This window comes from Cibotium barometz, chromosome 34 (assembly GCF_041138505.1).
Source record: "Cibotium barometz isolate CiBa-2024 chromosome 34, ASM4113850v1, whole genome shotgun sequence".
Lineage (NCBI taxonomy): Eukaryota > Viridiplantae > Streptophyta > Polypodiopsida > Cyatheales > Cibotiaceae > Cibotium > Cibotium barometz.
In genome coordinates, this window is record NC_141079.1 from 22,075,443 (window position 1) to 22,100,944 (window position 25,502).

The 25,502-nt window shown below is 43.1% G+C and overlaps 1 protein-coding gene across 1 annotated transcript in view; it reads left to right on the forward strand.

The window, feature by feature from the left end:
- Positions 1 to 8,224, forward strand: part of LOC147618788 (oxysterol-binding protein-related protein 3B-like) — a 35,611-nt gene extending 27,387 nt beyond the window's left edge. Inside the window, exons 7-10 of the mRNA XM_086773833.1 lie at positions 6,086 to 6,262; positions 7,107 to 7,251; positions 7,409 to 7,587; positions 7,703 to 8,224. Coding sequence (XP_086629959.1) covers positions 6,086 to 6,262; positions 7,107 to 7,251; positions 7,409 to 7,587; positions 7,703 to 7,955 — 754 coding nt within the window. The 3' untranslated portion in view covers positions 7,956 to 8,224. The remainder of the gene's footprint in view (positions 1 to 6,085; positions 6,263 to 7,106; positions 7,252 to 7,408; positions 7,588 to 7,702) is intronic.
- The last annotated feature ends 17,278 nt before the right edge of the window (positions 8,225 to 25,502 follow it).

Below are 25,502 nucleotides of genomic sequence, written 5' to 3' on the forward strand. Positions count from 1 at the left end.
AAAAAGTTTCAAAACCTTAGAAAAAAATGGATTTAAATGCTACATATCAAATCAAAACCTATCAAACTTAAGAAACTTAATGCATGCTACAACTATTGATGCTTCACTTAGTTTTCTTGAATAGCGGGGGCCTCACTTGCATTTACTTAATCCATAAAGAAGCTCGACTTAAGTTGACAGTGGTGCTACAAAGCACATTACCTCGCATCGTGATATGTTCACTTGTCTTGAGGCTGTCCCTAATGGGAATACTGTCACATGTGTCAATAATGCTTCTTACCCAGTAAAGGGCATTGGTAAAATTATGCTTACTGCTGCAAATGGCAGCGCTTTCACACTTTCAGATGCTTTGTATGTGCTAGGGATAAAGAAGAATCTATTGTCTGTCTCTGCGCTTGGCTAGACTTGGACTTGTAGTGAAATTTGTGGATGACGGATGTATAGATCCAAGTTGTGCACTCGTATGTTTGAGCCTTAAGGCGAAGTTCCATGTATGGGAGGCTTGAACTTAAGCTGGAGTCTAGATCCAAGTTGTGCACTCATATGCTAGGGGTACACTAATATATTGGAGCCTTAAGGCCAAGTTCCATATAAGGGAAACCCGAACTTAAGCTAGAACCTAGATCCAAGTTGTGCACTCATATGAAAAGGCTCAAACTCAAGTTCGAGCCTTAAGGCCGGGGTACACTAGCATGGAGAGCGGCCGGGGTGCACTAGCATGGAGAGCAAAGGCTCAAACTCAAGTTCGAGCCTTAAGGCCGGGGTACACTAGCATGGAGAGCGAAGGCTCGATCTGAAGATCGAGCCTTAAGGCCGAGGTGCACTAGCATGGAGAGGAAAGGCTCGATCTGAAGTTCGAGCCTTAAGGCCGAGGTGCACTAGCATGGAGAGGAAAGGCTCGATCTGAAGTTCGAGCCTTAAGGCCGAGGTGCACTAGCATGGAGAGGAAAGGCTCGATCTGAAGTTCGAGCCTTAAGGCCGGGGTACACTAGCATGGAGAGCAAAGGCTCAAACTCAAGTTCGAGCCTTAAGGCCAAGGTACACTAGCATGGAGAACGAAGGCTCGATCTGAAGTTCGAGCCTTAAGGCCGGGGTGCACTAGCATGGAGAACAAAGGCTCAAACTGAAGTTCGAGCCTTAAGGCCGGGGTACACTAGCATGGAGAACGAAGGCTCAATCTGAAGTTCGAGTGTTAAGGCCGGGCTCAATCTCAAGTTCGAGCCTTAAGACCGGGGTGCACTAGCATGGAGAGCAAAGGCTCAAACTCAAGTTTGAGCCTTAAGGCCGGGGTGCACTAGCATGGAGAACGAAGGCTCAATCTGAAGTTCGAGCGTTAAGGCCGGGGTACACTAGCATGGAGAACGAAGGCTCAATCTGAAGTTCGAGTGTTAAGGCCGGGCTCAATCTCAAGTTCGAGTCTTAAGACCGGGGTGCACTAGCATGGAGAGCAAAGGCTCAAACTCAAGTTCGAGCCTTAAGGCCGGGGTGCACTAGCATGGAGAACGAAGGCTCAATCTGAAGTTCGAGCGTTAAGGCCGGGTGCACTAGCATGGAGAGCAAAGGCTCAAACTCAAGTTCGAGCCTTAAGACCAGGGTGCACTAGCATGGAGAGCAAAGGAGTCTATATCCAACTCAGATATGTAGGGGAGGCTCGAACTTAAGGTGGAGTCTATATCCAAGTTGTGCACTCAGATATGTGACACATATACCATGTTTATATAGGGAACCCTTGTCATTTAGATTATATAATGTGCACAAAGATCAGTTTTACAGGTTCTCGACATATGTGAAGATACAAAAGAGAGCAGCAAGAAGTGCAAACAATCTACGACGAGCAACGATTGACAAATGGCACACTTAGCGGGCTAGCATATTGCCAGTCGTAGAGCAAGGGTGGGTGGGGAAAGGGCGGCGGGCCAGCATATTGCCAGCCGTACTGGGCGCCAGTGGCGAACAGAGAGGGCGGCTACGCACAGAGACGCAAAAGCGAACAGGGGCGGTGAGGGCAGAGGCGAACTGAGGCGGCGGTGAGCAGGGGGCGGCCCAGGGAGAAGGCGGTGGCGACAATAGCGAAGAGAGAGAGAGTGCGACTGTAGAGGAGAGAGAGCATGGCGGCTGGCCCTTACCGGAAGGTTGAGGTCGTACAACCTCCAGAGTCCGGCGGGCCAGCATATTGCCAGCCGTACTGGGCGCTAGTGGTGGCGTACAGAGAGGGCGGCTACGCACAGAGGCACGAAGCGAACAGGGGCGGTGAGGGCAGAGGCGAACTGAGGCGGCGGTGAGCAGGGGGCGGTGGGCAAGCATATTGCCAGCTGTACTGGGGCGAACAGAGAGGGCGGCTACGCACAGAGGCGCGAAGCGAACAGGGGCGGTGAGGGCATAGGCGAACTGAGGTGGCGGTGAGCAGGGGGCTGTCCAGGGAGAAGGCGGCGGCGACAGTAGCGAACAGAGAGAGTGCGACTGTAGAGGAGAGAGAGCATGGCGACTGGCTCTTACCGGAAGGTTGAGGTCGTACGGCCTCCAGAGTCCAGACGCAAGATGCAGGCACGCCGCACAGAAGGACAAAACGGCGAAACGTTTATCGCAGGCGAAACCCAAAAAAAAACGTACGGATCGATTCGTATGTACGGATCTCCGTACGGTACGGATTGGATCCGTACGTACGTTTTGATCCTACCTTGTTCTGCTTTCTTAAAAAAAAAACACCTTTAAACCTTAGAGGGGACCTTTAAACTTTAAAAAAAAAAAAGTTTAATCTAAAAAAAAAACGCCTCAAATCGGCGAAGGCTTTCTTGGATTTTTTTCTCTCTTCCCTCTTGGATTTAGCGTTGCCGGCTGTATGCTGCCGTCGCCTGCTTTTCTACCTGCGCCTGAGTTCGTACAGGTGGCCTCCGCCAGCCTGCCTGTGTAGGCGTGGCTTGGGTGCCTGCCGTCGTAGTCCTGGGCGCCTGCCTGCGTAGGCATAGGCGCCTGCCTGCGTAGGCATGGTCGCCTGCCTAGGCCAGCCTGGCCTGCGCCTTCAGCTTAAACACCTGCTCTTGCAGCACGCGACCAGCAGCACCCGGCTAGCATCCGACTGCGCATACTACAGTCGGCGTCCTTCTCTCTCTCTCTCTCTCTCTCTCTCTCTTGCGTGCAACCAAAAGCAAACGTGCTTTTTTTTTTTCTGTTTTCTCTCAAGAGTTCATGCGACTGCACAAACACAAATCTAGCCTTCTTCTTGCAAACAAATCAACCCTACTATCTACCTACACCCTCATCACGGGTTTCTTTGATGAAAAAGCACATACTAACTGAAAAAAAAACAACAGCATGCATAGAAAAAACAGCAAGCTTCTCGAACTCATACCTTTTCTTCGACCTCATCTTCTCTACTTACCGACTTGCTCGTTCACGAGACATGCTCTGATACCACTGTCAAATCCCCACCGGATCTCCTCATAGAACGCTCCTGGTACGAGACTCGAAACCTGCAAACAAACAAACAAGAAGAAGGGGGTGCAGGCCTGACTCACCTCCCAACCATGACAGCCGTGGGCAAGCCCATAGTCTTGGCTGTCCCCACCGAGCCACGAGTTGAGCTAACTAGGTTGACGTACCGACCAATCTCCTCCTTGCGACATCCCATACCGCCACGAAGCTATCCTCGCGGGCCTCGAGATTGCTGTCGGCCTCCGCTGCGTAAAGCAGGTGCACGTCTGCACTAGATCTAGGCTCCAGACCATAGAGCTCTCACAAATCTCGCGAGACTCTATATCACTAATGACTAACCTTGGCCACCCTTTTATAGGCTCTTGGCCGGTCATCGAGCGTCCACACTTGGGTGCCCGCCCGTCCATACTTGGGTGCCCGCCGTTAGTCTATCCCTAACTGAGCTCGCCAATCAGCCTGCCTAGCTCCAAGCTTCCCCAAACCTTGAAGCTAGTCTTGCGTGCGTGTAGCACACGGTAGATACACATTGTGCACATGACACAATCCCAATGGGAACGGTTTTTTTCTTGGCCACTCATGCATATCTTGGTTGAGTAAGTTGCCACATCTACCTGTGAGGCTGAGCATAGGGCAACCTTCACTACTACAATAAGTTGTGTATGCTGTGGCGGTTTCTTTGTGAGTGGCAGATCTTTGTGAGTGTCAGCAGACATCCACCACCATACTCACTGATAGTCAGAGTGCTATGGTCGTGGCATAGAATCTAGTTTTCCATGCACGTACAAAGCACATAGAGATACATTATCACTATGTCAAGGAGAGGCTTCATGCAGGGGAGATCACTTTGACCTTCTTCTCTACACAAGATAATGTTGTAGATTTGTTTACCAAGGCATTGCCTCGATGGAAGTTTGAAGCTTTCCGCAAAGCTTTGGGCTTACTTTCCTACAGAGAGTGATTTGCATCCTTATACAAGTTCACATTACCACTACAGGGGAGGCTCTGAAGGCCTATGCTTATATGTACTATTGCATGTGAACATGCACTAACTCTAGGGGCACTTTTGTCTTGTGGGTTTTTTCCTTGGACATCTGGTGTTCACTTGTACTTGTCTCTTATCTTCATTCTGTGAATATACGTGCACAATGTTATCACACCTTTATCAAATATAGCCTGTAGTATGAACCTCATGATAAACTCTCCAGCCATTCTAGTCCTTGGCATAGACGCATGAGTGGCATGAACAAACATGGTGCGTCCGCAGAGGAAATGAGAATGTTGTATAGGTTTCTCTTTCTCACATCTGTCCAATCATCACACAAATATATTTGGCCCATATAGTCTTTAGAGGCTTTCGACAACAGATTTGTCTTTTTGTAGCCTCGTCATGCATAAAGCCTAATAAGAGGGACAGCCTATGCATGAGAAAACTCTGATTGCCTTCTTTCATTGAGGCATTTGCACAGCATGGAAAGATAATGCACATTAAATGAACAACTTTGTCAACTCGTGTGTTACCACTTTGATGGCAGCCTTTTGGAACCTTGCTTTTACACTCCCTTTCTCAAACATTGATAAAGATGTAGTGCGAGGGTGAGAACCAAAGCTAGAACTAGCTTGAGCATTGTCAGTGGATCTCCATGTTGGTCTCACTTGCCATGTCTTTATTACCATCCACCCTTGTCTCTTCAATGTATCCTCTCCAGTTTCTTATGCCTCCCCCTTTCGTGCATTAGCTCTCTTCCAAGGAAGAAAAGAACTGTAAACGGAACTGCAGGGCACAGGTTAATGCCATAACACTTGGCATCCACTAGATTTGCCTTGACCCGTGTAATGCTGCCACTTCATGTTTCCTCTTGATAGTTGTTTTTGCACTTGCCTAACCCGAAGCCTCCATATTTTTGCTCCCCAGTCACAGTCTTCTAAATTGAGTGCCTTGTGCAAGGAATGGTGGCTAAAAGTGGACAGATGCACTGCAGAAAGCAAGGGGGAAGATCAATTCATGTTTTCAAATCCCCCCAATAAAAACAGTAAGCTGAGCACAAATTTAGCTATGTGTATCTTTATAAGCACACCCCGGTCACTATGTTGGTGGTGGGAAGCGAGCAGGAGCTGTGCACAGCAGTTCAGGCAGGGTGCAGTGCACATTTTAAGAAACAGGTGGATTTGACACCTTTTCAATTTTGGGGCTCATGTATTTTAAAGACTTGAAAAAAACATGTTTCAAATGTACATGATGGATTTGATACCTGTTAAATTTTGGGGCACATTTTTTTTAAAAGACAAAAAAAAAACACATTTCAAACGTACCAAATATTTTTTAAAGGTTCTGTACATTTCATTCTGTTTGAGAAGGTATATTAATGCAATATGTGAATCATGTTATGCTTCAACCTAAGCTGTAAAAAAAAAAAAAAAAGAACTCTTTAGACCCATGTTATTGCTTAACTGTCCTCCAGGTTTTTTGTATCTGTGTTGTATGATTGTCTTCCCCTTCGCATATAGATTCTTACTATATTGACACTATACTAGATTCCTACTAGATTGACACTACTCTGATTGTGTGTGTATTGTTATTTTTAATTGTTAATGCTAGAGATTCTGGTAATTTTTTCAGAAAAGGGCTCAATTTTTGCTGCTATGCCCACTGTAGGACAAGGGTCACATTAAAAAGGACTGGTGAGGTTCTAGACCTAGTTCCTCCGCCTACCAAGGTGAACAATTTAATTTTTGGACGAACTTGGGTGGATTCTTCTGGTGAAATGGTGATGACCAATTTAACGACCGGAGACAAAGTGGTGCTGTATTTTCAACCTTGCGGGTGGTTCGGGTATGGTACAAAACTCCGTATTGCTCTGTACTCCATTGATTTATGACGAAAATTACTGGCGATTTGCCCAACCAGCTACCTTGTGTGTGTGTGTGTGTGTTTGTGTGTTCTCTTTAGTGCTAGCCTTCATCATTTCTGAGCCTGCCCTCACCTCCACACATTATTATTTTTTTAAAGCGGTGCTATTCGCCCAACCAGTTACTGTGTATGCATGTGCATGTTGTGTGTTCTCTTTAGCGATAGCCTTCGCTGCGTCTGCCCTTCATCTCTGGAGAAGTGATAGAAGCTTAGTTTGATGATTTATTTATGAAGATTTGTCTTTACTAAGGTAACATAAACCTGTACCAACTGTTGGGCGCTGGCGTCTGCCCTTCATCTCTGGAGAAGTGATAGAAGCTTAGTTTGATGATTTATTTATGAAGATTTGTCTTTACTAAGGTAACATAAACCTGTACCAACTGTTGGGCGTTGATGACGTGAGTGGGGATGTTATAGCATGTAATCACAATGTAGTTAATTATTCAAGCATTATGAGTAGACTTTCATACACTTTTGGTTTTTGTAAGCACACTTTGGTTTTTGGTTTGGGAAATAACCGAACTTTTATTGGTATATCCTAATTGGGCAGCCTCTAGTCGGGTTAGTCATGGAGTACTTTTGCCACCCTCTTATCATTGTGATTCCTTGTTTCTCTTTCTTGCACTGCTGCCATGTACAAGAGCTTGAATTTTCTAAAAAATTGAATCTTTCTCTTTTCATGTTACTGGGTGTGTACGCACCTAGATTTTAGCGAGCAAAAGAACTTTACCACGCTTTGCATAATGATAGGTTGCTTTTTGAACAGAGCTGGACGGTATGAAGTGGATGGATATGTGTACAATAGTGACGAAGAACCGAAAATCCTTATGACTGGTAAATGGAACAGCTCTTTGAGCTATCAACCTTGTGATATGGAGGGTGAGCCCCTTCCGAGCACTGAGCTCAAAGAGGTACGGTTTTGGCCTTCACAATACACTTCAAGATACTTAAGGCCTCAGAAGGCACCATAAACTTTTTTGAATTCGAATGGTCTTGGAGAGGGACACTCTGGCAATTTAAGGAATTTTTCAATAATGTTACCTTACATGCTCGGTTGTCTTGGCCCAGGTTTGGAAGGTTGCTGATGTGCCTTCTAATGACAAGTTTCAATACACATATTTTGCACACAAAATCAACAGTTTTGATACTGCACCAAATAAGATGCTTGCTTCAGATTCCCGTCTTCGTCCTGATAGATATGCTTTGGAGATGGGTGATTTGAGCAAGGCTGGAACGGAAAAGGCAAGGTGAGGTTGTTAGCTGCAGCTGTGTCACCTAATGGATACATTCTGAAAGGTGAGGTTGACATGTTATCCTACTGTGAATACATGCTTAACTTTTTTATTTTTGGCTTATGAGCAGAATGGAAGAAAGGCAACGTGCGGAGAAGAGACAGAGGGAAGCTTTAAAGCAAGAATTTACTCCTAAATGGTTCACACTTACTGGAGATACCACTTCAACTCCTTGGGGAGATCTTGAGATTTATGAATATAATGGCAAGTACACAGAGCACAGAGCTCAAACTGAAGGGTGTTTGGATGAAGCTGACGCAGACCTTAAAAGTATAGAATTCAACCCTTGGCAGTTTAGTAGCATTTCAGAACCTCAAGCATAAAACACCGTACATTCTGTATATTGTCTCACTCCCAAGGACTATGGGTTCTGCATTTGGTAAAGATTCCTTCAGCTAGAAAAGTTCTTTCTGCACATTTTGTAGTTCAGCATAAAAATTGGAAATATGAGCTGGCCCTTTCTGCGTTGCTGGATACTATGTAAAGAAAGGCTCAGATTGCCTTCTATTCCAAATGAGGTCCTCTAAGCAGAGTGCAATGTGACGTGGATGTTTCCACATTAGTAACAGACTGCTAATGCATTAAGTGGTAAGGTGCATGCCTCATTTGATTTCCTGTGCTCCAGGTTTAAATATGGTCAGAAAGATTATGGTATACTCTGGAATCAGCATCAAAGTGCTCCCCCTTGGAACAAGTTGTTGCATATACCCGTTGATGAGGTCTCAAACCATTTCACAGCAGAATTTTATTTGAATGAGCTTTATTCGCTGGCAATAAGATCATGCATGTTTAATACATGTGATCTTGTGAAGGATCAAAAAAGACTTTTTGTTTACTTTATTTATTGAAATGGGTAGAGGGGGTTGTATGATTCGTCATAAATTAAGGACTACCCACTATTTTTGGTCACAGAAGAGAGTATAATTTTTTTAGTTATTCAAGACCATGGGTTTTTTTCAATCCTCACCACCATGATGGAAGGGTTGAAGGAAGAAGTATACAGATGCTTGTTATCTCCTAGTAAAGACAATGGTGAAGATCTTTACAGTAAAGGCAGCGGAGCCTGTCTTCTTTGTATAATGGTACCTTCCTCAAATCTTAGTATAAATAGGGCATGTGATTGATGGTGTCATTTTACTTTTCTACACGGCATAGAATTGAAAGATACTGTGTCCTTGCGCGAGTTGCAGCGTCCATATAGGCTTGTCGCACATCTCGAGTGCGATTCGATTCCACTATGACCGATGGCAATAACGTGTGACTGCAAGTAGCGGGCCCTCAATACGAATCCATTTTTGGTGGTGTATAATAGGGGTGAGGCATGCTCCAAAGTGGGTGATGATAAAGAAACACATCTTGCAAGAAAAGAGAGCTGTCTAGTTGTGCAGTCTTCTGTCAGGAGGGGTGGTGGTTTGGTCAAGGTTTGAAAAGTTGAGCTCATGCTTTGCTAAGATCAAAGTTGGGAGTGTCAGGGCTTATAATAATCTATCCATACATTTACATTTGTCTATTATTTGTCAATGAGATGGATGGGATGAGCGCTCGCTATTGTAGATGGTTAGATGTGGGGGACCGAATTTAATGGAGGTTTGTATGCGTGAAAAATGGCATGAACATGGGGGGGTGTGTATTCAAGTCAAGAGCTTACCTTGGCCTTGCGAAATAATGTGTCGTTGGGTCTTGCGTTCCAGTCGTAAATGCAATTTTTCATTGTGGGTGCACTAGCTCATCCATTCACACTGAAATACTCCCTCCCCGAAGGGAGAGCTCTTGATGCCTAGGTAGAGGCAAGAAGACATGGTTATTTGTGATGGTTCTCTCACACTAAAGGCAAGGAAAAAAAAGCTAAAGAAGCTAATGAAATAAAGAAACCTATCTAACATGCATCCATTAAGCAAGGAAGGTTCAAAAGCATACAAGCAAGCAAAAAGAGGAAAGAGGGAGAGCTCACAGTAAACTATTGCAAGGGGATGATTGTCTAGTGCTTATTGTAAAAAATGATTAGATATATATAAAGTGACTAGTTTTCATACTAGGTTAGTCAAACTTAAAAATGCTTTGGCCTCTATTACTAGTCTGAAGTATGTACACTAAGTTCGTAGGCTTTTTCTAATTGACATTAAGCTCATGGTAAGGTTGTTTTATATGTTCTAGCTAGCACCGTCTTATAAAAGTTAAGTGTTTGTTTATGTGGTAAGATGACAAAGCACCTTATGATATAGGTTGGCCATATGAAACTATGTTAGCCTACGGAGTTAACATACTCTCCTTCCTATTGGTGACCATATCCTCATGTCACCTAAGTCGGTGGTGAAGCTGTTGCTAGGAAGCAGATGGTGTGGATGGTCCTAGATATACCATGGAATTGATAGTTGAGGTTGTGGTTAATTCGGAACCGATCTATAGTCAGATGTAGGACAAAGTGATGGGTAATCTTGATGGCAGGCAACTTGTTGAGTTGGTGTGGGAAGTGACGTGCGATGTGGAGATGCTTCATGTTAGGTCTTCGTTGATTGTAGAAGTGGTGTGGATCCTTCAACATGAGGTAGTTGGTAGAGTGATTTGCATCTTGTGTTTGGCGGAATTAGTGCCAAGATTCAATGGATGATTGGCTTGGATAGATGGAGATCCCCAAGACGTCTTGATGATAGGATATTATATGTCCGGATCGCATAGCATGATGCCTAGAGGTTAGGCTTTTGCTTAAATACATCGGCCATGGCAAGGTGGTATTGGTAGTGAACTGGAGTCAATGCATAGGATACAGGGAGGGAAGCTTATTGGAGGTATCTCTAAGTGATGGGTCATCATACCATAGGCCAGGGTTACGCTCGCAGTCCAAAAATATACTTGGAGGATTGCCATTGATGAGGTTAGATGCAAGTGACATGCGTATGTATGTGCCATGAGATGCTAGAAGTGAAAAAACATTGTGATGTTCATGGATGTCAAAGTGCCTACATAAGGTGTGGTTTAGACCATAGGGTACAAAGGACTTACCGAGTCTTCCCTAAGTGCCAATGGTGAAAGGATGTGAGTGAAGAGGGGTGATTGCACATTGAAAACCTGCCAGGGTTTGGTTGTAAGTGGAAGCAGGTTTACGTTTGGTCTTAGTGGGATTTTCTTTTGATTTTATGGTTGGTTTGGTGATTGGACGATCTGGACGAGATATACTTGTAAACAATCTTTTAGCTATACCAATCGGTGGGGAGCCAAAGTGAACGGAGGGTAAAGTGGTTTTTTGCTTGCAGCTATCGGTTTACCTAAGTGGTTTTTTACGTGTTATTGGATTGTCGGAAAGAGCGAAACATCGACAATTCACTTGTCAAAATGCCGGTAGCAGTGGTGGGATGACAGTGCCTTCTCGCCCTGGTACACCGGGTGGGTGGTTGTGCCAGGTTGTGCCAGGTGGTTGCGTTGGCTTCAGCGTTGGTGTAGTGACAACTCAGTCTTCTTAACGGGGGGCTTGTGGCTTTGGTGGTGGTTATTGAAGTTGTCACCGGGGTTGCCAAGGTTCATGTTTGGGAAAGGATGGGGACTCGGGAGGATGGCCTCTTATTGGTTTTCCAAAACCTGGAGCCCTCGTTTACTTCACCACAACACTTCTCTCAAGAATATGAAATTAGTAAACGTATGCATGTGCTCAAAAGATAGCGTTTGTGAGGAGCATGCATAAAGTCTTTCTATCTTGCCCTTGTTCAATCTTGCTTCTCTTCCCTACAAGCTTTCCCCTCATCCATCATGTCTCCTTTCACACATAAATCAAGGAACTAGGTACGGGCTAACAATGTTGACATATGGAGAGAGTACAACACTGAACAAGGCAATGTGTACCTAATACAATATGATAAAATGCACAACCACCATTATTGGCAGCATGCTATAGAAAAAGTCGTGATCGCGTGTGAGCATGAGCAGTCATTGTCCTTGATATCTAGGAAAACATCGCACGCCCTCTCTTGCTCTCTATAAACATACACGCTCTTCCATCCCGTACACAAAAGAAGAGAAACATGCAAACCCGAAGTGTGCATTTAATAGCTCAACATATTTAAGTTATTGCATTTAATAGTTCAACACATGAGAAGAAAACAGAGCAGTCGATCTCTGTCACCACACACACATACCCTTTCTTTTGCACTCTTCTCTTGCACATAGACACTTAGCAATGCCTCACTCATAGATAGATGCACTTGCAACCCTCTTCTCGTGTTGGGGAGGAGCAATAGCTTGCTCTACTAAATTTCTATTGAGCCTCTATTGTCCTTGCACATCATGAATCTCATCCTTGAAGGCACTTAAAGCCTCTTCTGCTTTGTAGTACTAGGGACCAGTTTCTCTAATAAATCTCCAAAGCTGGATATGTGGTACCTCGAGTCCGGCCGAGATCCTACCTCCAAGTATTTTAAAAATTTTATATTTCTATCTTGTCTGGAAAGCGGAGTAGGGTATGGACACAATGTTGTGGACGTGATGGGGTGAGACTTAGAAGCCATCGAGTTAAAGCAATGAAGCATTACGAGCTTCCAAGGTGATGATGATGATGTCGTTTGAATCGAGACGGTCATCCAACTTACCTTGCTAGCTTCGAGGTCAAAGCTTGAGCATTCTTCTTCTTTGTAGCCTTGAATATTTCCTTGGCAAACTGCCCTCAACTTGGTCTAAAGCCTTGTGATAGCATTAAGGGGGATTGTATGAATAAGTCCTCCTTGTACACTTAATAAGTTAAGGCTCGTCGAAGTGGTTGATGCTCCTGCCACTGGGGGTGATTGTCACTTTGTTTGGAAAATCCTTGAAAGATCCACACTTATAGCATGTGCCTCCATAAACTCTGTACTTGTCAACCAATAACAAGGCAACCCCTCCACCATCGTCTCACGAAGCGACTAGCGAGAAGATGCCCTCACAACCAACCAACAACAAGGCAACCTCTCCACCATTGACACGACGTAGGCGCCTATTCCTTGGAGGTTATCACACTCACTTGAGAGTGTAGAGAGCCTACTTTGCGTACTTGCTTAGTGCATTAATATACTAAGTGCTCCTATGTGGAAATACTCTATTCATTAGCACCAAACCATATCGCTTCATGTGGGTGTCTTGTTTGAGTTGTTAATTGGGGATGGCGTTGAGGTTTCCCTTAGGGTTCCCGGGCCTTGCTAGCCTAAACGATTGAGCATATTCTCTGCCAACTCATTTATACTCATGTCCTTAACTAGGACTCTAGCTGGTGTTGGGGGTGGACACCCTTGATCGGTGGTGAGGCTTTCATCACTTGGTTCGGGAGGATAACTTCTACATCCTTGTCTTGTCTATTAGGTCTATTGCCTCGCGTAGCACTCATCAAAGATATAGTGCCTAGATCTCTTGCTCTTAAGATCGAATATAAATAAATTGATGTTGAGCAATAGGTGTTCCAGTCTTTCACCGGCACATCTTATGTGGAGATACTTAGTTCTATTGTTTCGCCGTTATAGATCTCTATGATAGGGTTCAATCTGGCTCCACACTAGGCGAGAATCCCACTATGAAAGTGTGTCTTGAGGCCTCATATCTGGCCTTTTCTAGTGGGTTTAGTGACCTAAACCACTGGTCTGCTTTGCCTTCAAAGCCAAATTTGATCGAACTTCTCTAGGTACTGAGTGTGATCTTTAGTTCTCCAATAAATTTTATCATCTTCCTTGAGATGTGGATTGGCTTGGTTTTGCCCAACTTTGAGCCTCTAGGTGCTATGTTGCAACCCCCCTTCCCATTTCGAACACCATCCTTAGCATGTCTTTTACATATGCATGTGGGAGTGGAACATAAGGAGGTGGTTGTGCGAGAGCCTTTGCTTCAAGGTAAGGGATCTCTTGTCCTATGGGGCTGGGCTTCATGGTTTCCAATGGCACTTGTCCTCCTGGCTTGCTGCTGCTGGGGGGGAGGTCGAGGACATGTTCTATAAATGCCCTTGTTGATTCCTTTGTGAGAGGAGGTAGTCCCTAACATTAGCTCTTTACCCTCACCCGTGTGCCCTGTTTCTACTCCAAACGGAGGTCTAAACGGAGAAGAACTAGAACTTGTAGACTTCTATAGTCGTCTCCTGTGAAGAGCTCAACTCCTACTTGCGCTATGTACACTTGCTGTTATATATATTATGGAACACTTGTCTCTTGTGGTACAACAAATGAGATATGTCTCGTTTGCTGCAACTACAATTGTTGGGTTGTTTGATGTCATGATCGGCTTGGGAGCTCAGGATCAACACCAAATGTTTGAAACATTATAGCGTCTAACATGGTTTGGTTGCTTCTTGTGTGGGAGCAAATCTTAAGGTTTTAGATCCTGCTCCTACTTTGGCTCCTTGGAGCTACATCCAAAGATAGAGCAGTTAAACACCTTCTTCATAAAATTTAAGGTGTTGTTTACAGAGCTAGTTGGTGGATCCGAAGTTCAAAGGACTGTGGCTCCTATTTCTAGGGATTCCACTCTTCCTCCACTCATGTATGCGTTTGGCTGGCTCAATTTTTCCTAAAGCTCCCCGTTTGAGGTAGATTTGAAGGAGTCTAGTCTTCATAACTGGGAAGCACTCTGTCGAGTTTGCAGAACTGAAGACTCAGTGGATTTAAGGAGGTTAGGTTTGATGTAATGTAATTAACTGTATTGTCGTTTCTAATGAGTTCACATCAAAGGTCTTGGGTGTTTCTAGATCAGGTCCAAGAATTATTTCAGACAAGTTTCCCCCCCTCCCCCCCCAAATCATGTGTCCAGGTTTACGCCTCTAGACACATGTCTCTAAGCTCACATCTATAAGTTCCCGTGTTTGGACTTACGTGTGTAGGTTCACACCTCTAGACTCACGTCTCTAGGTTCACGCCTCTAGACTCACATCTCTAGGCTCACATGTCCAAGCTCACGTATCCAGGTTCACATCCCTTGGCTCATGTATGTAGTAGGTTCACGTATATAAGCTCGTGCCGTTTTTATACGAACATGATGCATGTTCTTTCTTGGTGTGAAATACATCTATCTGGGACATGAAAATCTAGGAAGAGGATCTATGACAAGATTGGTGTGCGCTTATTGGGTAATAAGTGTACTTAAATCCCCAATAATTACGAAGGACAAAAAATTTCAACCTGATATAGATTGTAGATAAGAATCTTCCAAGGATATGGATAAGTCTGTTTGTATGAGTCTTTATCGCTATAATAATTGATATGTACTGTATTCGGTATACCTACTTCTAGGCTCACGTATAGAGGTTCACGTGCCGCCCAAGCTCATAACTCACATGTCTTGACTTATGGCTCACATTTGTAGGTTCATGGCATGCACGACTAGGATCACATCTTTTTACACGGGATTGTGGACTCACGTTCTCTAACCGAGAGTTGATCTCGCCTAGTTTTTGGTGATTTTTGTGATTTTTTGGATTTGATTAAGAATCCTAATTCTAGTTAATGAGTAAACTACAACTACTTAAGTGTTGTTTGATTGTTTTGAGATGATTTTGTTTGCTTTTACTCTACTATAATTTAACAATGCATGAAAAAATTAAGATAATTTATGAAATGCATAAATAAAAATTGATAATTTTACTCTAGTCTAACCTAATGGAGCTCAATGCTCATATTTTCGAAGTGAATTCCACTTATAATCACAATTACTAAGCTAACTCTTAGATCAAAGTAATGAAATCTAAACTTCTTGGGTTTAAATTTCATGCAAATCACCAAAAAACCAAGGAGTTTTTCTAGCACAATACATGAATTAGAATGTTCTAATGTAAAATAAACTTCAAATCAAAATTAAAAACAACAAACAAACATATCAAAGGCTCCAAAATCATATGCTTTTCTAAGTATGATCTCTTAATCAACACTGGGTATATTGGGTGATCGCAATAGAAGCTAATTCCTATGGTAGTCCCTAGCAATGGTGTCAAATATGTTCGAGTCAAGAGCTTATCTTAGCCTTGCCAAAACATGTGTCGTTGCTTCACTTCTAAGGCAAGACCCAACGACAAGAATTCTAAATAACCACAAAGAAACTATTGCAAAAGAATGATTGTGTTTTGCTTATTGTCAAAAATGACTTATTTACAAGTGACTAGTTTCACACGAGGCCAACCAATTTTTTAATTTGATATTGCGCTTACAGTAAGGTTGCTTTAAAAAAACGCCAGTTCACGCGGGATGGCAAATCGCCTTATGTAGGTTTTAGGCAGACAAAACCATGTTAACCAACAGAGTGATTAACCCCCTTTAAAGTTTTCTCATTAAGATCGAACTTTTGAAATTTCTTGAGCACATGAAGCTCTGCCGGAAATGATAAGGCCGCCGGAAATGATAAGGCCGGCTCTTGTTGTTCTAGAGGTGATGACCGTAGATCTTCTACAATAGATAACTGAATACCCTTTCGCTTGGGTACAGTTACCCATGGCTTGCTTCCTTTGCCACTGGTCAAAACAATACATAGATTCCTGTCCAGCAGGATCTTGCACATGGATGATTTCAAGCACAGCAGATTCCTTGCGTTTGTCGTGGTGGCTAATGAAACCGATCCGTCCCCTATTACGCCCACAGGTCAAACTCCACAGCATTTCATATCTCAAACTCAAGCTCGATGGTGTCAATGGCTTTGATCAGAGGGTCTGGGTAGCAAATTGTTCGACCATGCGACTCGCACCTTACTAAGTTTACACATACGCTTCAAGGCTAATAGACTGCAGAGTGAACCTTCCCGTGCTGTCATAGACCAAAACATACACTTGGCGATGGACTGAAGTTGGATAGCAGGTAGAAGTGGGGACCATGGCGCCTCGTCGTGCGGGGTCCTGCAGTTGGAGGAAGGATGCCGTCGAGGTTAGAAGCAGTGGGGCTTAGGGTTGCAGGATGGCGTGGAGAAGGCAGCAGAAGCGTGGCTATGGGAGGCGGAGCACAGGAGTGCGGGAGCTCAGGAGCCACACAAGACAGGGAGATGTAGGGTTTCTGGTCTTTTCAATTCTCTAAAAAATTTAATGCGTAGTTTTTTTTAATATTAACATAGTTGAAAAAATAAATATGCGTAGTTTTTTTAAATATTAACATAGTTGAAAAAATAAATATGAAAAATGATTGTTACTTTTCGGTTTTTGAACATAAACAGGAAAAAAAGGATCTTTTCATATTTAATTTGGAATAAAGAAATAAAAAAAGGAGGGTCCTTTTTTTTATATTTAGTAATTAAAATAAATTAAAAACTAAATAAATAAACAAAAGTAAAAGTTAAAAAGAAAAATACTATATAAAGAGTTTTTTAATTAAAACATAAAAAAGGATAAACAAGCAAAGTAGGAAGTTTCTTTTTTCAATTACAAAATAGAAACAAAATAAAATAATTAAAAAAGAGAAGGAAGAAATAGGAGAAAAATAGAAAAAGACAAGGGGTCCCCTTAAAATAAAAAGAAGGCTAAAAAAGGGAAAAGAGGAAATAAAAAGAAGCATAAAAAAGGAAAAATGAAGAAAGAAGAAAAATAAAATAAAGGATAAGAAAGCACAAGAGAAAACAGAAGGAGAATAAAAAGAAGAATAAAATAAAAAAAGGAGGGAAGAAAAATAAAATAAAAGTAAAAATGGAGAAAAAAATAAACGCACGTGAATTTTTTTGTATTATTTATTTTAATAACCTTATAAGTGGGGGCAAAAAAAGAAAGGGGGTGGTTTTGGCAAACAAATTTAACAAACAAAACAGGGGGGAAGAAGTATATGCTAGGGAGAGGGTTGATTTTTTTTTTTAGAGAGGAGGGCGAGGGCACATGCGAGGGAAAGTGTGGGTGAGTGGGGGTATTTGCCCATGTGCGCACTGGGTCAAGGTCGTGGAAATGGATAAGCTACACAAGCGAACATGAAGTGCACAAGCAAATGGTTTGTGCGCACATACGATGTGTGCACACAGATGGATGTAAGTGCATACCCGTGGGCATGTGGGGTACATGTGTAGGCAGGTGTAAAAGTGTGATGTGCATATGCACAAGTGACGCGCACACAGTGAAAGTGTAGGTGAGTGGGCATCGGCTGGTGTAAATGTGCGACGTGCGCATGCACGAGTGACATACGTACATGTGCATGTGAAGGTGAGCATGCACATGGGTGAATGTGTAGGTGCGAATGTGAGTGTCCACCCTGATCACATGGGAAGAGGTTAGAGGGTGTGCACATGGGGGTGGGGTCTATGTGGGTGTGATGCATGCATGGTGATGTGCACTTGCAACGTGCAAGTGCGAATGGGGGTGCGTGGGGTGCACATGAGGTGTAAGGATGTCTGCATGTGTGCAAGATATGTAGATGGGGGTGTGGGTTGCACATGCGAAAGTGCATTAGGGTGTTTTGCAAAGGCGTGTGAATAATGGGTTGTACACGTGCATGCAAGTTAAGTGGGAATGCATATGCATATGTGAATGCAAGTTATATGTGTGAATGTGGATGTGCACGTGCACGTGTACATGGACGTGAATGTGTAAAGGGTGGGGTGTGGGCGCACGTGTGATGTGTACGTGCATGGGTGAGTGTGTGCTTGCAAATGGGAATGTATATGCACATGCAAATGCGATGTACAGGCGGGGATGTGCATGTGCAGATGTAAGTGCAAATCTGGGTGCACACATGGAGTGTGTGTGTGTGTGTGTGCATATGTGCAGGCATGATGTAACTGAGGATGCATGTGCATGAAGGTGAGCACATGCATGTGTAAGTCAGAATGGAAGTGAATGGGCAATTGCATTAGGGTGTGTGCACATGTGAGCATGATTGAAAAGGGTGTAAGTGTATGTGCACATACGTGTATTCAAGTGTGTGTATGCGTGCATAAGTAAATGTGTAGGCACGTGCAAGTGCAAATGAGAGTGTGGGGTGCACGTGCAAGTGCAAATGTAAAGGGATAGGTGCACCTATGTGAATGCAAGGTGCGCATATGCATGCATGTCACACGTGTGTAAATAAGTGTGCACACGTGTGTGGTGGTGCATGCATGATGGGAAGAGCGAAAAGAATCTAGCCTCTATAGCATCCAAATCATTCAAAACACCCAGCTCAGGACACCCAGCAGCCCTGCACAACTATCCTCTGATTCTATGCTGATACAGTCGGATACCTAATCTTCCTCGGCCTGTATCACAGCTGACTCACCAAAATATCCTTCTGCGTCAGAGCTGACTCTCAACAACCTTGATCTTTAGTCCTAACACCTCAACTGACCTCCTTTGATATGCTGCTAACCTTATCTGAGCCCTCAGCTGGCTGTTGTTGACTCTTGTCTGATCCTGGCTAACTTTATAAGATTTATAGGCAGCTTCTTATCCTCTGAACTCCAGAATTTCCTCCAAGACCAATAATCCCTTGCTAAAGAACCATGCTGATCATGTCAGCCGACCTCTGCTAAATGCTTGCTAATTCAGTCCCGACTCAGCTGACTGTTTGATTCAACACTGATTCAGTTGACTTCAGACCTTCCTATTTGTGTGTCCTCTGACACACACAAACCCTCAAACACCTTTGGTTTCACAATGATTCAGCATTACAACTCCTTATCTGATATCAGCTGACATCCAACTCACAAAGACTCTGTCTCAGATAGTCTTCTGGCTGCCATACTTGACCCTAACTAACCTCCTCTCAGCCCAAAAAGATTATTTCTACCCTTCTACACTATCAGCTATCTTATCTTGACACTTACTGATTCAATTTGGCCACTAACTGACACTCAACTGACCTTCAACTAATCCTCAGTTGTCCTTGTCCCCAGTCAGCCAACTCTCAATACTAACTTAAACATCACTCATAATTATTTCTACCCTTCTACACTATCAGCTATCTTATCTTGACACTTACTGATTCAATTTGGCCACTAGCTAACACTCAACTGACCTTCAACTAATCCTCAGTTGTCCTTGTCCCCAGTCAGCCAACTCTCAATACTAACTTAAACATCACTCATAGTTGAACTTCTCAACAATCTCAATCAAAACAATAGAACCATCTCAATCAAAACACCATATCCCAAACTCAACCATCCACTCACAATAAGTTCAAGCCCAAGCACATTGTATTCTTCATATTTGCAAAATGAAAACCAGTCTCAACAGCCCTGAGACTCTGGGCTCAAATAAGAAAGAAAAACATAAAAAATAGGGAATATATATTGATAGCTTGCTACGGTAGCTCCCTAAATCTTCATCTTCATCCCCATAGCTTCAAACCTTTTGCTGAATTCTACAAGCATCTTCGGCAGATTTCCTTCTCTCTTTTACTCACTCTCTTGGTCTTCTTCTTCAAACATAGACTGCAATTGAGCATGGCACCAAGTTCCAATAGAGATTCAGATAGAGATCATGGGATTGCCTTCTACAACCCTTAGTTGATCCTCTTACTCTCTCTGCTTTGGCACAATCCACACCTACTCACACTTCTCCATCTAAGCTCTTCTTCCCTCTCGAGTCTCTCCTTCCACCTTCACGATCCCCAACCATCAAAAACCCCCCCAAAAAAACTTCTTCTACCTTCCTAAGAGAAACCGCTGCACCCGATATCTTTGATCTCCTATTCTCTTTCTTTTTTTGTCGCCTTCGTTCTTCTTGGTCTCCCCACATCTTCACAAATAGCTTCCCTTTTCACAAGTGTATGGCTTTTATCCACATGTCCCGACCGTTTAGATTTATTTCAAATTATGTTGACCGTTTTGGCTAACAAAAGCTTATTCTAAACCAACATATGTACATTGCAACATCCTATACATCATGATTGCATAGGGCACAAAAATCCTGTCACAGAGTAAAACACTTTCAAGTGTTTCAAGCTGTTTTCTTTGGTCTCCCCCCCCTCCTTTTTTATTATAGATCAAATAAGATTTCAATTTGGTGACTTCTATCTCCAAAACCTGTTTTCGAATAATACTTAGCCTCCTTAGCTTTTGAGCCACTAGTTTTACACCTTCTTTCAGCTTTATCGCAAGAACCACACTTGAAGTTCCCCTCATCTAATCGTAATCTTTGGCAACTAGCTTTGGATACCTGTCAAATAAAGCCCCATACTACTCTTTTTCCTCACTAGTCAGGTTACTAGCAAGCATCTCCATCAGTTCAGCTTTTGGTACATTGGTTTCTATACCTTGAACATGATCTTGCTCAGCTATATGAGCAGGCATATCAGCTCCTTTAACCTCACCTACATGCACCCCACACGTCCACCTCTAGCGCCAAAAAGCTCTGATCCAATTCTATGTCAACATCAACTTCATCTTTGAAGATCCTATATAGAATAAGCATCATAGTTGTCAAAAGAGGTTAAATCAGCTCCTGTATCATTTCCAACTTCTCTCCAAGCTCCAAAATTTTTCCTATCTTCAAATTATACCTTATCCTCTTCTCTTTAGGCATGTCAACAAACAAGTCAATACAACCCCCGTAGTACCAGTCCTATAGTAATCAACCACTGTCTTCCCAAAAATGATGGGATATGCCCCAATCCTTGTGGGCATCACATGCATATCAATCACTACTTTTTGCCCAAGAACATTGAGCTCCCTATCTTTGACCACACCAAGACACTTCACCTTTATTGGTTACAACCTCTGTTCCTATTTCGAATGCCATCCTCAACATGTCTTTTATGTATTCACGTGGAACTGGAACGTAAGGATGTGATTGCGCAAGTCCATCTATTTTAGGGTATGAGATCTCTTGCCCTATAGGGTTGGGCTACACAGTTTTTAATAGCACTTGTCCTTTGCTAGCTTGCCCTTGAGTCTCTAGGCTTACCGACTGACACATTCTATTAATGTGTCTCTAGGCTCATGTCTCCAAATTCACATCTTTTTGTGTGGGAATGTGGGCTCACATCCCCTACTTAAGAGCTAGTTTAGCCATGTTTTTTGGTTTTTTTTTTTTGGACTTGATGGGTTGGGATTAAGGGTCCTTATCCTAAGTCATGGTTGTAATTTAACTAATTAAGTGTAATTAGTTTTTTTTGGCAATTTTGGCAATTTTTTTGGACTTGATGGGATGGGATTAAGAGTCCTTATCTTAAGTACTAGTTGTAATTCAACTAATTAAGTGTTTTTTGATGGTTTAGCATGTTTCTACTCTACCAATTCCACATGCATGAATAAGTTATGGATGAACAAAAGTTGATAATTTCACTCTGATTTGACCTAATGGAGCTCAGTGGTCATGTTTTCGGTGTGGATTCCATTCCTAATCACAATTACTAAGCTAATTCTTGGATCAAAGCAATGAAATCTAAGTCTCTTGGGATGCAATTTTATGCAAAACACCAAAAAAATCAGGGTCTACCAATAAATGAACGTAGATTACCCTAATGTAAAATAAACTTCAAATGGAAATCAAAATTAATAAACAACCAATGCTCCAAAACCGTATGTTTTTTAGAGTGTGACCTAATCAACACCGGGTAATATTAGGTGATCCTAATAGCTTAGAATATATGTAAAAGTAGAGCTAAGCGCTAGGTTAGTCTCCGCACAAAAGGGCCAAATATGTTCAAGAGCTCACCTTATCCTTACCAAAGAATGTGTCATTAAATCTTGCCTTTGAGTTGTAAATGCAACTTCCCATTGTGGGTACGCTAGCTTGTTTGCCTTGTGTCGTCACTCCATTCACACCAAAATGCTTTTTCGCTAAAGGGGTTAAGGGAGAGATCTCAATGCCCAGGTGGAGGTAAGAAGAGATGGTCCTTCTTGATGGTTCTCTCTCACAAAAGGTGGGAAAAGAAGAAGCTAATAGAAAAGGAAAACCTACAATCAAACTTACCTAGTGTGCATCCATCAACAAGCAAGCAAGGTTCAAAAGCATAGAAGTAACCAAGAAGAGGAAAGCGGGAGAGCTCACAAGTAAACTATTATAAGGGAATGATTATGTATTTCTTATTGTAAAAAATGACAATTATATGCGGCCTGGGGGCAGGGAATCCCCTTACTATTTCGCAGTGTTTGCATCCTCGTATGGTGGCACATATGGGAGGATGCTGAACAACCGCTAGATCCCCATCTACTTTGCAAAGCAATTATATGTAGAGTTTGTGTCTTAGGGGAGGAGGTTGACTACACCAGCCATTGGCCCGGGTGGTGCTCTCGCCAAGGTCGTCTCTAAGACCAAGGGAGGCGGCCTCCACCAGCCCTTTGTGCAATTTCTTCCTGCAGATCCTCCATTTGTACCTTTGTCTTCTGTCAAGGCACTAGAGGTTTTTAAGTGGGGATTGACGTGCGTAGTATCACTGAGAGCATCTAGCACGTGGTGCGTCTATTTTCACAATCGATGCTGAAAGATATCGAGGTATTTATACATATTCATTACTTCTTTAGTTTTTCCATAGTTGTTTGTTTACATCTTTCTATCTACTTTTCTATATTGTTAAAATTAATGGTGGTTGATTGTGTCACGTAGGGTCCCACATTTGCGAGCGTGACTCACACAAGAGTTGCTAGAGGCGAGAGTAGAGATTGATCATCTTAGAGCACCATTGTAGATAGCAGAGGTAGCCACTATATAGAGGTGCATCAGGTGAGAGAGATTGACATCCACTTGTGGTAGGTCTCTCTAATTAGGTATAACTTAAAGAAATTTATAAGTTTAGAACTTAACTATAACTCTTTTACATACAAAAACCAAAATTTTCCATGCTTTGTGTTTTGAGTAGGCTTGGACTGAGGTAGAGAGTACTATAGCTGAGGTAGAGCAGCATATGACCATGGACACGATTTCACAGCACATGGCAGAGCAGTTGATCCTGTATATTCGGGAGTTTCACAGGTCTTCTGATGTGACAGTGCCTTACTTGACCTTGTATCCATGGCCTATTAAAAGATTTTTTGGTGACCTCTCCCCTAGGATGCACCACCATTTCTTTGCAATGCCTGCTATGCTCTATGTCTCAAGGACATAGATAGTACTGATGGATATGCTCTGGGATGTGGACATTTTTTCCATTTGTCCTATGTCACCTAGGAGCTAGTACGTTTCTCGGCATGTCCCTCTTTCCGAGGATGAATTAATCTGGCCATATAAAGAGTTCTTGGTATTGCCGATCTTCACCCAGGCTTTGTTCGAGTCGATGCTAGGACTGGAAGGCCTCTAGATTTTAGATCATCTAGTGACTTAGGAGTTGATCTCGTCGACGACGAAAGAGTTCAAGAGCCTGAGGTGTCTCCAGAGATTTGAGTGGAGTGCACATGAGTTCGATGGATATTAGAGAGTCCTTCAGCAGAGCCATCTCATAGCACACGAGCGTGTGGATGGTGCTGGACCCAATGGCCCATTAGGCAATGGTGGTGAAGCAGCACTGCTGCTTCACATGAGCAATGTGTCCTTACAGTAGAGGAGCTTACATGTGCAGAGTGGCAGGCATAGAACATTGTCGATTACAGATTTTGGGTTTACAGATTGAGATGTCTTCTTGCAGTAGCACAATGTCGAGAGAGGGAGAGGGCTGTAACATCTTATGGGACTCGTGAGCTCCCAAGTACACTAGTACCAGCTTACGATCCTACCTTTGAGGCAGACCTCTCCCACAGAGATTCGACAACCCTGTAGTTGTATAGCCAGCACAACCTCCTTAATGTGAGCAACATCCTCAACATGCATGTCGACCGTGTCACTAGTAAGAGATGACGATATTGATTGGTTGCCCGTTGATAATGACTAAACTCAAACTAGTTGGGTTAGCTTACTTACTTTGTACTTAGATATATTGGTAGTGACTAACCTCAAACTAGCTAGGGTAGCTCATTTACATTGTACTTTGATCTATTGACACAATGGCTAAACCCGGAGTAGTTGGGCTAGCTCATATTCTTATGTACTTAGTTGATGTTCATATTTTATGAGTTATGTCTTTATTGAGGATTATTGCATTTTAGTTGATTTTCTTGGTGAAATTTTTACTATGCCAGTGTGGAATTTTCAAGTCTCTTAGTGCTTGAGAGGCCATGGAAAATCCCGCTCTTCACCATGCCATCGTACCCAAACATCGTTCGATGGTGATAAAATTTTGCAAGCATGTAGGGGGGGTCTTCATCCGATGGTGACCAAACTTTGCGAGCATGTGGGGGAGGGCCCCACTGTATGCTCGCAAAGTTTGGTCACCATCAGACAATGTTTGGTATATTAAGTAGCACCCAGTGTGGAATTTTCAAGCCTCTTAGTGCTCACGAGGCCATGGAAAATCCCGGTCTTCACCATGCCATTGTACCCAAACATTGTCCGATGGTGACCAAACTTCACGAGCATGTAGGGGATGTCCGCCCTCCCAAATACTCGCAAATTTTGGTCACTCCCATCAGACGATGTTTGGTATAGCGCCCAGCATAGAATTTTCAAGTCTATTTTATTAGTGCTCGAGAGGCAATGGAAAATCCTGCTCTTCAACATGCCATTGTATCCAAACATTTTGATGGTGACCAAACCTTGCGAGCATGTGGGGGGCGTCCCCCCCCAAATTATCACAAAGTTTTGGTCACTATCAAACGATGTTTGGTATATAATTAGCACCCCAGTGTGTGAAATTTTCAAGTCTCTTAGTGCTCATGAGGCCATGGAAAATCCTAGTCTTCACCATGTCATCGTACCTCAAACATTATCTGATGGTGACCAAACTTTGCGACCAGGTGGGGGGTGTGGCTCCCCACATGTCTGCAAATTTTGGTCACCATTCGGATGATGTTTGTTATATCAATTAGCGCCCAGTGTGGAATTTACAAGTCTCTTAGTGCTCTGGAGGGCATGTAAAATCCCGGTCTTCACCATGCCATAGTACCCATACATTGATGGCAACCAAACTCTGTGAGCATGTGGGGGGGTCTCTCCCCCCCAAATGCTCACAACTTTTGGTCCCATCAGA